Source organism: Cladophialophora psammophila (assembly GCF_000585535.1).
Source record: "Cladophialophora psammophila CBS 110553 chromosome Unknown aczJe-supercont1.32, whole genome shotgun sequence".
Taxonomy (NCBI): Eukaryota; Fungi; Ascomycota; class Eurotiomycetes; order Chaetothyriales; family Herpotrichiellaceae; genus Cladophialophora; species Cladophialophora psammophila.
The window spans coordinates 232,979-247,823 of record NW_006912953.1 but is presented as its reverse complement, the minus strand read 5'-3'; the positions used below and the strand labels follow the sequence as shown (position 1 = coordinate 247,823).

Here is a 14,845-nt window from a genome sequence, read left to right as displayed (position 1 = left end):
CTGGAGTGATCCTAGGCATGACTTGGCTGTCCCAGGTACAAGTACCTGTACTTGTAAGTAATGCCGACTAGCCTAATGCACTAGCCCTGCTTGAACTTGGAGGCGGCCCTAATTCTTGCCCTGCATGCCCATCAGTGCCATCACCTGCTCCCAGTGGCCTGCATTGTGATGGCCCAGCTATGTCGCTGCTCATTCGCCATGTCTCGGCGCTTCCTCAATGCTTCGAGTCCAATCAAGCCGATATTGCTCGTTCCTCATCACTTTCCTCTGTCTTCTTGTTGCTCTCGTTGCGCTCGACCCGCCCATCCAAACCCCATCATGCTGCAGCCTCCTCTTGCTCGTCCTCACATCTTCCATCTTTCTCAAGCGCCCAGTCAATCCCCATCTCGGGAAGAAATGGATTTGATCTTAACAGGGCATCCAAAGGCAAAGCTTCATTTACTACTCCAAGTACTCGCTATCTCCGTAGGTCTTCCTCTTCCTTCTCACCTTTCCTTCACCTGCACCTCATCCTCACCTCCAGCCTCGATCCTTCGCCCTCTCTGCGCCCTTATATTCCCTTTTCCAAGCTCGCGCAGGCTTCGCTGAGTACGGAGTACTTGTGTCTTTTCTTTGAATCCTGGCCCATTGCCCCCAAGCACCGCCCGCCCACCATTGCCCGCCTGACCGCAAACTCCCAAGAGGAGAGAAGCTGGAAACCCTGGAAAATAAGAGACCGGTTGACCGACCTCAAAGCGCCAATTGCGACCACGCTTGTTCCACCCTGCACCCAAGCACATCCCACAGGGCACTTGGTGGTAGTCTTGTCGTCGCCCATCTGCATACTATTACTGCCCAGAACAAGTCACATTTGGGTCCCGCGAAGCGCCTCGGGTCGTCAGCTCACAAGTCAAAGTCGTCCATCCTCCAACCTAATACTCGACCAGCTCGCCCATCGGCCTGTGTCTCTCTCACCTTTCCCTCTACCACCTCATCACCTTCTATCCTTTTTTTTTCCCTTTGCCCACAATCCAGAGCTGGTTCTCGACAGTATAACAAAACATTATTATTATTATTATCGTGCACCTCTCCCTCGAAAGAGTGCCGCCGCCTTGCCTGTATATCTGCTCCCGTCTCACGTCAGCATCGGTCACCTGCTAGTCCAACCTCCCGACTTACAGACGAGCCACCGCACAGCAGCACCAAGGCTTGCACCGACCAACTGCCACTTGCGCATTGGGGAAACCCCGTCCCACGCTACCCAAGAGACTGGGCTGGATTTAACGTCTCCCCGATAAAGAACTGATCTTCTCGCTTCCCCCACCATGACTCCATCCAACTTTGAACCAGTATCTCCCATCGACCTCACCGTCGACTCCCAAACTCGCTCCCACCGCACTACACGCTTCACCAACGACCCAGACCTCGACGAGAAATCAGATATCAAAGCAACCACTCGCTCCATTCGCACAAATTCAACGGCCTCCACACGCTCTTCCACCGGGGGCGGCAACCCGCGCGTGCGGCGGGCTCGCTTTGCCGAAGCGACTTCTGTCTTCTCGCCCGCCTCAGGTCCTGGCGAGAGTCAATCGCCCTTTGCCGATCCGATGGAGAACGCCAACACTCCAGGACCCAAACCATCAGATGTGGGATTCGGCTACATCGCAGACAATCAACCCGTCGAGCAGACGGTGTACATTCGAAGTGATCCCAATGGTGCCGCCGGACAGCCTCTCAAATCGGCCATGAAGACGCCAGGCACCGCATCCAGAATGTTGAACCCTCTCTCTCCGACATTTCGAGAAGAACAACTCCTCGAGAAGGAGGAGATGAAGACGGAGATCCAACAGGCCAAAGATCTGGTAAGAGTGCACCCACCGCCCCTTTCAACCATCAGCCCTAACATGTGCTTTTAAATGTAGAAAGTCAAAACCCGTGTACGCATGGCCAAAATGGTCCTCCGAGGCGTCAATTTTTCTTGTTCCCTAATCGTCCTCGCCATGCTCTCGACGGTCCTGACAATCTTCCACGCCACCAAATCGCTCCCACCCCGAAATAACCTGCCGCCATGGGCGAACGGCCAACAACTCTGGCCGCAAATCGTTGTGTTGTCTGTTGCTTGTGTTTCGCTCCTCTTCTCCATCATTGTCATTTTGGCGCATTGCCGTGGTGGACACAAGCGTGCAGAGAAGGTCGCCGTATATTACACCATGTTTGCGGTTGGGTGGTTCATGTTCAGTATTGTCATGTGGCTCGTTGGCGCGGGCATCTTGCACGGCAGCAAAGCCTCGGGCAACGGACAGGACCTGTGGGGCTGGTCCTGCAAGGACAACAAACGTCGACAACTCTTCGAAGATGATATCCATTACGCCCTTGTGTGTCGGCTCCAAGATTGGTCCTTGATCTGCTGCATCATCGAAGTTGTTGTCGAGGTGATCGTGATCGCCATCTACGGCATTGTCTTCTACAGATTCTGGAGCAAGAACCGACTCAGGAAATCCATGGACGCACGCGATCGCGCCAGAACCGATCTGTACCTCGCCCAATTGAGGACACAATCTGCGCCAAATACGCCGGGCTTTGCTCAAACGCCCAGAACTCCTGGATTCCCCTCTGCACTCAAGACTCCTAGAGATATGTACTCGGCTGCAGAACAAGGCACCTCCCCGACACAATTCGCCTCGCCGAACAGTAATACCACTGCATCACCATTCAAACTCCAAGCTCCACCCATCCGAGTAACGAAGGCGACTCCCGTGTCAACCGCCACGGAGGGCATCAGCTCACCGAGACTCTTGTCATCGTCATCACCACCTCCTCAACCGCCCATGTCTCCTCCGCCGGAGGAGCGGATACACGAACATATGGGCGCGGCGCCCGGAGAACAGCAATACGAGGCCGTCCCGATTCCTGGGGCAAATTACGTCCCCCCCAGTCACAACCAAGAGCAGCCGGGGCAGGCGTATTAAGCGAGCAAAATAAAAAGAAAAACCGGATGACGTGTGTAAGGAGAGAACCAGATGGAGTTAATCGAAAGATATTGTACAGGACTAATTCAGTGGGGGCCCGAAGCTGGAAGGACGGGATGTGTATGTGGGATGAAATGTCATGAGCGATACTCGTATTGGGCCAGTTTTGGGAGCCTTTTTGAGGATAAGGAGGGAATGGGAAATCATGGGCCAAAGGCAGGACCACCACACCAAGACTTTGTCAAGTCGAAACTTTCCTTTTCTTTTGCCAGAAATCTCATCTACAAGTACTCGGTACTCTTTCTGTCGAGATATCCCCTGATCGAACTCGGAATAAATGATAACCACCAGCTCAGACTAGGATTTCTTCTTTCAGGTTCCTTTTTGGCCCACAGTTACCTATCCACGAACCGCGGCTGGAAATATACATATGAATAAGTACTGTTAGAGGTCTTGCTGGCCTGGCAACATACTGCACGACTTCACGTCACGCCAAGACGTGACTTGATCTCAGAAAAAGCTCCTGGCAGCAGCCGCTAGAATTCGATGTTCTTACTCTACTCTAAGTCCATCGTTCTTCTGGAAAGATTCGTGGCGACCAAGATATAGGGCATCACACCGTAACGGCAAGCATTCCTGGGGGATCCCACCGATCAAGACTCGGCAACCTAGAAGCATTGGCAGAATATGAAGCCCTGCACGCGACTGAAGCCGCCCGAAGGTGACGATGAGAGCATCACGCGCCTGGCACAAGAAGAACTCTGTCATTCCAATGAAGATACTCAATGCTGCTGGGGCGATGGAGACCGGACACGACATTGACACGGTCTTTCCTTCCGTTACCGACTCCGAAAATTCAGAAGACGAAAGACCGACGAGGAGCAACGACCGTATGGGGGTGCTTGTGCATCAGTTCGTCTCCAATTATCAGCAAGACTGACTTGAACAGATGCCATGACTTCATCACAATCTAGCAGTCTCACCCACCCGCGTCGGCGCTCTCGCCCTGCTTAACGCATCCTCTGCATCCCCCATCAACTTCCTCGCCAACTCGTCACAGGCCAAGACTTCATGAATCAAACCCGCGCACATTCCCAAACTCCACACTCCTGTATCCACGTCTCCAGTTTCATACACGCCTTTGCCTCGTTTTCCGCTCATCAGATGCGCTACGTCTTCAAATTTGACATCCTTCTTGGTGTTTTCAATATGATGCACCTCCAGGCTGACTTTGTTCTTGTGCAGTCTCGATGTATTCCTGAACTTCCTCAACACCAAGACTGTATCGTGCTCGGTCGCGTCGACGATTGCCTTTTTGACGTTTTCGTGGATGGGCGCTTCCACAGTCGCCATCCACCGCGTCCCCATGTTCACCCCTGCGGCTCCCATGACCAATGCCGCGGCGACTTGTTTGCCGTTGGCAAATCCTCCTGATGCCAGGTAAGGAATCTTCAGCTGTTCTGCACACAGGGGCAACAGAGTCAAACTCGTCGTGTCATACTCTCCTCCGTGGCCAGCACACTCGATGCCGTCGATGCTGATGCAGTCCACGCCCATTTTCTCTGCCCGCAACGCGTGCTTCAGACTCACGCACTTGTGGATCACCGTGACCCCGTTCGCCTTGAGATACCCCAGTATCGGGCCGGGGTTCCCCGCGGTCTCTATAACTTTGATCCCTTCCTCCACCGCCGCGCGTGCGTACGCCATGTAATCTGGCGGATTGATGGCCGGCAGCAGAGTGATGTTGACGCCGAACTGCACGGCATCAGGTCTGAGCATGCCGCGACACCTGCGGATCTCGTCGCGCAAGGCCTCAGGCGTAGGCTGCGTGAGAGCCGTCAGGAAGCCTAGACAGCCTGCGTTGGCCACGGCCGAGATGAGCTCGGCGCGCCCTACCCACATCATTCCGCCTTGCACGAGCGGGATGCGTATCCCGAGGCTCTCGGTGAGCCATGTCTTGAAGGGCATGGTTGTTTGCGCTGCTGATGCAAGCTTGGTATAGATATTCGTCGCAAATTCCAAGAGAAAATTTGACAATTTTCCAGGTATGTACTCAAAGGGTCAATGGAATGGAGGCAACGTGTCCAGTTAGTCGTAAGCTGTTCAGGCGTCAAATGCTTCAGCAAGCTGTAGGTAAATTTGAGAGTTCCAGCTCTGCAAATTGTAAGCTTCCTCGAAGGTCCTGGCAGACCCAAGGCAACGGAGTCGTGAGCGTGGGGAGGAGCCTTCTCAGAGTCCTGTACACATACATAGGAAGGACCTGACCTCCTCATAGAAACTCCTCGACGAGACGGAGCCTTCCACCTTGATCTGACTTATGTACCTCGGTTCCTCGGCATGCATGGTTTAAAGAAAGCATTTTCCCGGGCTTGACGAGGCTAACTTACTGTTCCCAATTCTTTAGGGTTAGCTACCCTGTTTTAAAAGTTAACGGCTAGCCTCTTATCCACCAGTACTGGGTAGATCGAGAGGCTAACATTAAGCGAAGCGATTCTATTAGCCAAGTCCACTTGGCATCTCCAAAATTCCAAGATACGCTGAGTGCCCCTATCTCCACGAAGACTTTATATAATTTAATAAAACAAAGGGATGGTTTGAAGCTCAAAACGAGGCAAATCGATCAGTGCCAGGTACAGCCTCATATGCTCACCCTGTGAAAAGTTGTAGGAGAGGAAAGGGAGACAGGCCGCTTTAATTGGGCACGTGACGGAGCATCGAAGCGGCCTGACCGAGCACGGGAGGGCGTCGTGGGAGCCACAGCAGAGTATGGGGGAGCCACAGGGAGTGCTGCCTAATGCCCAAATTACATCCTCGGTGAGAATAAGTATACTGTCTCTTAGCCTTCGCTCCTCACAGAAATGCACGATACCTAGATGGTTTTGTAGTACTCGTAGATTTCGGCGCCCCGTTAAGTAATCCTTCGAAGAAGCATTCCCGATATCCTATTGTCATCAGAAGCACTGGTGTTAGCACTTCCCTCCGTCGTTGGCTACAACGTTTGAGCCGTGAGGTCCTTCGAGCCACATGTTGCGACGGGTTCTCTTCTCTCGGTTGGGGCAATCCTTGACAGTGTATTCATTGTAGGTGGTAAAAACATCAGACAAGGTAGTATATGCATCTTCGTAATGATATTGCTCCTCACCGTCGCAAGTCTTGTATGCATGAGGTCACCTTCTTACTTTTCCCTCACCTCTTGACAATAATATTTTATATTGTCCAAAAAGTACCCAAAAATACCCATGATGTCACGGATCAGGTCCGCACAGCCTTGCCCATGGGCCTCCAGCCTTGCTGACCAAGACCGTCGGGACTGGAGTCCGACGATCTTTTCGGGTTAGCTCCTCCGGCACACCTGCCTACTTGGGACACATATATCATTGGCCACCCCTTTAAACCCTTGCGGCAGCCACGAGCAATAGTCAACGCCGCCGGAATGCAATGTCTGACCTCTGGGAATGCCATATTCGACATTGAGACAAGCAATGTTCCACGCTAGTAATGATATACAGAGCAAGGAGGATACAAGTTGTCTCGGTAAGGAATGCTTCGAAAGGGGTTAGGCCCTCCCGAAGGACCAGAAGAACTTGATAACAGAACCCGTTGGAATTGGAAGCTCTCTGTCTCTCGTCTTGTACTTCATAGTGCATCAAGATAGCAATATCAGGATCCCCCAGCTCTTTCAATCCGCTCGAAGCCCCTCGCAGCCCCATCTCGTGCTTGCCCCTGACAGATGAGCTGCTGCTGCGCTAGTAGTCGGAGTGTCCTGTCTCGGCTGCTCGAGCTAAAAGGTTTCGATGCTTTCGCGATTTGTTGTGATTTAGTTGCTCCTCCTGTTTTCGTACGAGGAATTGCTGTCTTTTGCTCACGGGCAAGAAAATTGTGGTAGGCAGGTGCGACAGAGTCGAGAGGAGGGGGTCCTCATATCTCTCGTAACTGCGCTGCCGACTCTGACGCTGTTCCTTCTTCATTAACGTGCTGGGAAATGAAATCCATCACTCGCCTTCCTTCTTGTGATCCTGCCGTAGAACCAAGTCTGGCCGCTCTTTAATTTTCTCGTCTCTCCATTCTCTGCTCTTCCTTCATCTCTTTATGCACCACCCTCGCCAGAAATTTCCAACGTCCTTTGCATCGTTGTCCATTGTTCCATGTTTTATTTCCTTTCTGCTTTGTTCACCGTGCTATTCCATGTATCAAATCAGTGTTCACGTTAGCTTCCAGTTCTCGGCTCGTGCTTCATCGTACATTATCACGAGCATTCAAGCACCTAAGATGGGTCAGCACCACTAGTCACCAGTACAGTTCTTATGCCAGAAGGGCGCTTCAGTAAACAATCCCTAGCCTCAAATTTTCCCAAGATATGCCACCAGTCCGTCGACCTTGGGTGTCTCCCTGCAGATCACTAGCAGTGTTTGAAGTCAGAAATACCAGTTGACATAAAGTGCCACTCAAGAGCTGGGTTCATCATCCTTCAAAGAAACAAGTATCGGTGGGTTCGATCCCCACTCAGTCAATGAAGGCGTCGAAGGATCTCTGAGCCGAGGGGCAATGATGACAACTCCCGACAGACCGGACGCTGACCTTTTTTTTTTTGGCCAGGATCATACTCGAGTTCTTTTATACCTTTTACCTTGGCAAATGAGTTATTCTTTCACATGGGGTAACCTTGCAGGCAACACGGAAATGCCGAGTTCCAAGCCAGTAGCATAGTTTGGTTGTGTAAGGGTTGGGGGGAGTGCCAAGGCTTGGCTTGGGTAACAAGGATTGGAACATATTATTTTTGTTTGGCTTGCAAACAAAGATAATGTTGAGGTGTACAGTCACATGACTGTACACTTTACGGGTCATTTCTGGTGTGAGACACCTTGTCGTCGCATCTGTCGACTCTGCGACGACATCTGAGGCATTCTGTGCATTGCGAAGGGATCACCTGTTTCAAGGAGATACCTCCAGGACCACCATGAGATGTATGTAGCCACAGGTACTCTCTTGAGCAGACAGACAGAACTTTACCATCTCTCATGCTCATTGCGTTCCGCAGTTCTCAACAGATAACTTGATGGAATTTGATTCGGTGTCACTTAGGTTTGCAAAAATGTTGGTTCAAATGTTGAAAATTCTCCGTTCTAAAAGGGACGGGTAGGATAATGACACTTCTTGATTCGATTCCGACAACTCACCTACCATTCAATTTTTGAAGCCGCAATATCAAGGTCATCGAGTCAAACAGGCGATAGCATCTTGCCGATCCTTGGGTGCTCCCATTTAACCATCGGGAATGAAGCAAAGTCCTGGTTCGAGCAGGAGGGGAGAGTGGTGAGTCAGTAAGTGAAGTTTGTTTGACTGTGCTAATGTGAAGCTCCTAGGCTCGGCAGGGTTTTTGCGTTAATACTTGACTTGACCCGCCGAGGCGCGCCCAACAGCTCACCTAAGCATGCCAGCTTAGCATGTCAGCCAAATAAACCAATCATGCTAGCCAAACATGCTAAACTGATCGCATGCTTAGTTAGATAGATGCTCGCCTACACGCACAGTTAATTCGCTAACGAATCAATTCAAGTGACTCCTATCTGCCCTCCAGCACATGGGTTTGGCCACGACCCAACATCTTCATGGCTTTGGCGAGGACGATTTGCTGCGGGTCGTGTCCAGTTCGCCCAACGCTTCGACAAACAGTCTCCTCTGCGTTGGCGTTGACAGGCTTTGGCAGTTGTCGACGTCTTTGTGACTGTTGGCCAGAGACTCGACTTGTTGATGGTTTCGGCCATGGCTTTGACAGCGAGGACTCGACATCTTTGGCGACGAGAGTCGACTTCTTGGATTTTGATGACGAAACTTGACATCATGATGGGTTTGGCAACGAGATTCAACATCTTGAGCTTTGGCAAGGAGGACTCGGCGTCTTCCTGGCTTTGGCGACGAGACTCGAACTCGACATCATGACTGCGGGTCCTTCGTCTTTGGCAGTGGTGATAGTATTCTCCGGCCAGAATTCTCCAGCCAGGATTCTCATGTTAGTTTGCAGGGGATTTGGAAACGAGGATTTTCGAATGGCAACGAGCTTTAACTACGGGTCGTGTCCGCTAGGATGGTCCAATCATGTTCGCACTGCAATGGATTTGGAGTTGTCCATATCTTTGACCGCAAGTTATCTTCATTAGAATGTTCTACGACAGCCTTTTTCGTGCTGGCATTAGCATGCTTTGGCAAAGAGGATTATCGACCTTATCTCCGTTGGCGTTGCTACATATAGCCGCAGCCCGAAATAGGGGCTATATAGTATTGATATAAGGACTTGAAGAAGATGCACGAGGAGTATAAGAAAAGAGATCCCACAAACCTGCAGAAAACATGGGCTGCATGGTGGGAGCTAATAAATGCCAACGGATATCCTGGCCATCCTCCCAACGGCGTTCATCAAGGGACCATCAGTTTCCCATCAGCTAACATAACGGCATTGCTGAGGAGAGCTCTAACAGACTATAACACAAAAGCAGCCCAGAAAAAGTTGCCACTACTGGATACCCAGGAGAGTCAGCAGGAAATGGCGGAAATCTTGGAGAGTAACCTCCGTCTTTTCAGCCTGGCTACTGAGAGGCGACAGAGAAGAGCTCTTCCGACCCAGACTGAACAAGGAGGATCTGCATCTGGTGCTGGAGGCCCCCAGATGGACATCGGCGGCGCTCCGTTTACTGTGGGAAACTCATTTCCAGGAAGTGGGGCCGGTCATGGCTTGGATGAGTCCAGATGCTTGACTTACGACTACTTCGATTTCGTCGATATGGAAATGGATACATTAATGACTGCCCATATGCGTACCGGGTCAAATGAGCCCCAAACAGGAGCATCTACGTAAAGAAAATTTGCTGCGGCGATCGGGAGCCTTGACTGTCTCTCCGTTCAATTGAGATTGTAGCATGTTTGGGGAACTTCAATTTTCGCAGATTTTGCTGTGTACAGTCGCTTGCAAAATCGTCTTCATCCCCAACAGCAACTCCAAATGCCTCCGCCCCGCTCCTAGTTTACGTGGTGCGGTTGCATTATCATTTCCAGGCTAGACTAGCCTCTTAAGCACACCAATCATAGAAATGTCCCTGAATTCTCGAGTTTCGACAGCTAAAGTATTTCTGTCAGGGACGAAGACGAAAGAGGGGGCTCGAAAGGGATCCGGGATATTTCGAAGACCTTAGGGAGGCTTCGAGGGGCTATAGAAGAACGTTGGAGGGTAGGAAGTCCTTGAGATTGCTATCTTGATGCATTGTAAAGTACAAGGCGAGAGACAAACGGCTCGAAGGGTCCTTTGGGCGCCCTTCGAGATCTATATACCATTCCAGATGAAACATTGCCCCTTAATCTCTCTAACTGGAGCCCTTCGGATGCCTCAGGACGGTTCGAAGGGGTCGTGCAGGTTTCGATGGTCGTATGCAAGGGCTTCGAGGAATGTAAGGGCGGCTGGCGTGGCCGGAAAGGGTATAGAGGGGTTTATGGACTGCCCCGTCACGCGTCTGTGTAATGGCGAGGCTCCAGGAGGGCCTTGCATGTTGTTGTACACAGAATGAGAGTGGATTCATCTGATTGATTGTGTTCCGTCCTCTGGCTTTTCAGAGAGACTCTGCCTGTCTATATACTATTTGCCCTGTGGCAAGAAGCGATCCACTGAATAGATCTGGACCTGGCCAGATCTGTCCAGACCTCGTTGTCGATCAACGGTGGCACCGAGGCTATTATAGAGAGGCCTCGGTTGAAGCATTGGTGGATGGTTTGCCACAGTGGCGCTCTCTGTCAACACATGTACTTAGCTAGATCTGGCGGGTTCTGGCCAGATCTAACCTGTCCGGCATAACTCTGAGGCTTCCTTGGGGTTGTGCCGTGACACTCTTCTTCTTTCTTAAGCGTTGAGTCGTTATCCATAGGGCACTACAGATAGGAATACAGAGCGTACAGCTACTCTCACTCCGGTTACCTACCGCGTGAAGTAGGTCCCTGATACTCGTTCTCTTTCTCTAGGCGATGTCTCGTAAGTTGCTATTGTAGGTCTTGGTGCCGTCGTCGAACCTCGTCTTCTTCGCCATCTTGTGGTGTAGGCGCATCGCGTGCGCTTCGCGCCGGAGTCGCGTCAATGTCGTCCTCGTCATTACGCCCTTCCGTACGCGATTGGCTCAAGGTTGCGTTGTTAGACCGACGTCCTCCAGGTATGCCTCCCGACATAGAACGCGTCGCCATTCTATCATCGATAGACATCCTGTGCGTCGTGCTCCTATCGCGTACTCCGACCGATTCGGGGTTGATGCTTCGAGAATGTCAGGAATGACTCGGTGAATAGGCAGAGTCTAGCGATAGGGAGTAGGTTGGGTATTCCTGTAGCAATACCACTATAGTACACTAGTTACAAGACTCGAAGCATGAGAGGAGGATGCTTCTCTCATGCGAGGGGTGTGCGAATTAAGTACACACCCCGCCTGTCGTACATTGGGTTAGTGTCATCAGGAATACGCGAATAGAACCAGGATTGAGAAAGGGTCTCTTGTTGTCTGTCTCCTTGCACAACGCCATGGGTGCCTGGCTGAAGCTATATACGCCTTTGCAGTGCCAAAAGTCCTTGACCAAAGTGCCCAATATGGCTCCCAATTTGGCCCCCGAGGCGCATTCGAACAGTTCTGGCCCCAGAATGTCTAGAACGTGCAAGGCTGCACGAGGCTGACTTGATATAGGTGTTGCGCGCAGGAGAGAAGCGCAGTTGAGAGGTATGACGTACAACAGTTAGCGTGTGCCCCTGTTGTACATTGGACACCTGGTGTCCATTCGTGACAATAGTCCACTGTAGAGTAACCTCTCTCGTGCCTATATAGAGGCAGCGAAGCACGAAGAATAATGCCTCGTAGTCAACTTCGTTAATACATCGGACGTTAACAGTGAACATCCAATCACCAGTCTTGGAAGATTCCTGTGAAGTATACTTCAGGTACGTATACTGCTTCGGCATAACTGACTATGGGTTTCCCCATCAAGTAAACATTACTTAATCGAACCACAAGGAACGATCCGTAACACGTAGCAGGGCATCCTTTTAGGGATCCCACCTTTCATCAGGGCCGAAACGGGCCATCATAGATGTGATCGGTTAAAGTTACCACAAGGCTGGGTGTGTGTAACGTTGGCGCGTGTGAGACTGGAGCCCAAACGGGAGCCTCACTGGCACGTGAGGTAGCGGACGAGGGAGCTAGTCGACTAAATAGTCGTTAACGGAAGAGCAAAGCGCCGGGTGATTAGTCAGCCGAATGAGCACGAAGGAGGATTATTCGGGGATTATACATATATATATATATATACTTGTTAGTACCCGCTCTTGCTTGCTTTAGCTATATATACAGGTAGGAATATAAGGGATTTGTAGCGGATTCGCTCCACAGTTGTTTTAAGTATCTAATGGACGGGTTCGTGGCTCGGTATTCTATCCATGGACTGGGTTTTCTACGTGGGTCCTGGCTGGGGGTGATAGAGCTCTAGTTTCCAGGTCTCCCCTGCGTATGCTCAACTTGTATAGATATCTACCTAGCGAGCTAGGAACCGGTTAATCCTGAGGTTATAAAACCGAAAACTGCCAAGACCGTAGCTGCAGCTACTTTGTCTACTTCCACCTGATTTACCCAGAGACGAGGGTGGGTCACTAGCAGCTAGTCAAGGCTGGGTGATCCTGGGCGCCATTGGAAATGGACGGAACGTTGACTCGGACGAACGTTGTCGGCTTCCACAAGTACCGCTTCTTTCAGACGCAAGCTGGGGCTCACGATATCTCCCCTTCAAGCTTCTCAGCCTTCATTCTATTCGAGGAACCCAGTTAGTCTAGCATGCTTGGTCCTGGGCAAGCTTTCTTGGATGTCTTGTGAAGAATGTGGCCACACGGCTCATAATTGTGCCCTGTTCCCTAATATACCTTGAGAATTTAACCAGACTCAACTTGTTGAACAGGTCTAGTCGCAAACGCTCCAGGATGTCATCATTTTTGGTGAGCTCAAAACCCCTCTCCGATATGCGGTACCTCTTTCTTGCGCTTTCAAGCCTTGCCTTGACCGCCGGCGCGACTGGTCCTGTACCCGGATGATGCGCGCTTCGACAATCGAGAAGTTCTGGGAAACCGAAATCACGGGAGACATCAATATCGCCCGAAATGGAGCTATGGCGAGGACATGGCGAATATCACACAGCCGCCGACGCTCGTGGCCACGGGCAAAGACACGGTATTGAATATGACTATGCTCACAACCGAAACACCTGGAAAACTACTCAGGATACTTTGATGTACTTCTTCCGCGAGACCGCTCGGGAATCGTATTACGGGTCAGTGAGGGTTCCTGTTCGTTCTTTTTCTTTCGTCTACCACATACTCGGGCTCGTTCAAGCACGAAACAATTGTTTCTGTCCGGATTACTGATCGTCAAATGTCTTTCCATTCTTTTGACAGCCTTCGCTCTGTCAATCGTCCTAATGTGGCTGGGATACCTTCCATTCATGGCTGGCATCCTGGGTCGAGTTAAACCATGGCTGATTAACTGGTCGCACTCAACTTGCATGCTGCTCCACCGATGGTTGGCCCGGCTTTTCCTCTTGCAAACTCTTCTCCATTCGATCCTCGCGCTAGTTTTATACCAGGACGATGGCTCGTACGAGAAAACGGTTGGGACGCCATTACGGATCTGGGGTTGTGTTGGTACGGTTGCGGCCATGATCATCGTGCTCGCGAGCGTTCTCGTCCTACGTCAACGGTCATACGACCTATTCCTCATCACACATATTGTGATGGCGGTTATCTGCTTCACAGGCTGCTGGTACCACGTCCGGTACGACGGTGAGGGCACATTTGGCTACGAGACTTGGCTGTATGCCACGTTTGCCGGTTGGTTCTTCGATCGACTCGCCCGCGTAGCGCGAATCTTGAAGACGGGTGTTCGACACGCCAGGGTGACCAATGTCAGCTCCGCAATTGCTCGCGTCGACAGTTCAGGGATTCGCTGGGCTGCACCCGGGCGATGTGTCTATGTGTACTTCCCGAGTCTCTGCCCTCTCCGGCCGTGGGAGAACCATCCATTTTCGATGAGTCCAACAATGGTGCTCACTGAACACAATCACGGCATCGAGCTGAAGCCGAATCTTGTGATGTCTTGGAAACAAAGCACCCGCTAGTAATCTAGCAACTGTACAACTTTGTCCATAACATGCACTCGTCGTAAGATCATTGTGATCGGCAATGCCAGGGCTATTAAATTCCAAACACATGGTACTAGATGACGTTTTTACGGTCAGCCCTGTCAAGATATCACCATAATGATGACTTCAGCGTTCGGTTACTACTAGTATGTGGTGTCCTGGAGGAGAGACGGAGACTCATGCTTACTACCTTGGATGATCGAAACTGCTCGCTACGATCAGGCACAGGACCAATGAAGTGCTTGGACCAGATGTTCAGATGACTGGCCCTGCTGGCCTCTGCGCTGGCCCGTTGAACTCTCAGAATGGTCGACCATTCGGACTTAAGCCGAGACCTAAACTGATAAACCATGAATTTGAAGTGAACGCCAAACTCATACTAGATCCCATCGATCTACTATGGACGAGAGACTATCCAGATTAAAGCCATGTCCCAAGCATGTATCAAGCCCTCCGAGAGGACTCAGTCGAATGTAAATTCTCCCCCTCTCGACCTTTCTCACCTTCCTAATTTCGCCACCAAGACAAGAACAAGCCAAGTCCTCCAAATCAAGCCAAATTAGATCGGTATCTGGCTTTAAATGGGCACGACGCGTCAGCTTTTGGCCCACCCTTGGTGTCGAATCTTGGCTTGTGCTGGGTTGGGTCAGGGGAATGGGGTAGATTTCTCGATAGGACTGAAAGAACTGGGCGTC

General features: G+C 51.1%; 3 protein-coding genes across 3 annotated transcripts; 2 read left to right on the top strand and 1 right to left on the bottom strand.

The window, feature by feature from the left end:
- Positions 1–1,304: 1,304 nt before the first annotated feature.
- A1O5_12265 (uncharacterized protein) lies at positions 1,305–2,948 on the top strand (the record flags this gene model as incomplete). Its single annotated transcript, XM_007752834.1, has 2 exons — positions 1,305–1,841; positions 1,902–2,948. The coding sequence occupies 2 exons, from the start codon at positions 1,305–1,307 to the stop codon at positions 2,946–2,948; spliced, it is 1,584 nt and encodes a 527-aa protein (XP_007751024.1).
- Positions 2,949–3,911: 963 nt separating this feature from the next.
- Positions 3,912–4,916, bottom strand: A1O5_12264 (nitronate monooxygenase; the record flags this gene model as incomplete). Its single annotated transcript, XM_007752833.1, has 1 exon — positions 3,912–4,916. One exon carries the CDS (start codon positions 4,914–4,916, stop codon positions 3,912–3,914), a length of 1,005 nt encoding a protein of 334 aa, XP_007751023.1.
- Positions 4,917–13,454: 8,538 nt separating this feature from the next.
- Positions 13,455–14,126, top strand: A1O5_12263 (uncharacterized protein; the record flags this gene model as incomplete). The annotated part of the gene is made up of 1 exon (XM_007752832.1): positions 13,455–14,126. One exon carries the CDS (start codon positions 13,455–13,457, stop codon positions 14,124–14,126), a length of 672 nt encoding a protein of 223 aa, XP_007751022.1.
- Between the last annotated feature and the right edge of the window lie 719 nt (positions 14,127–14,845).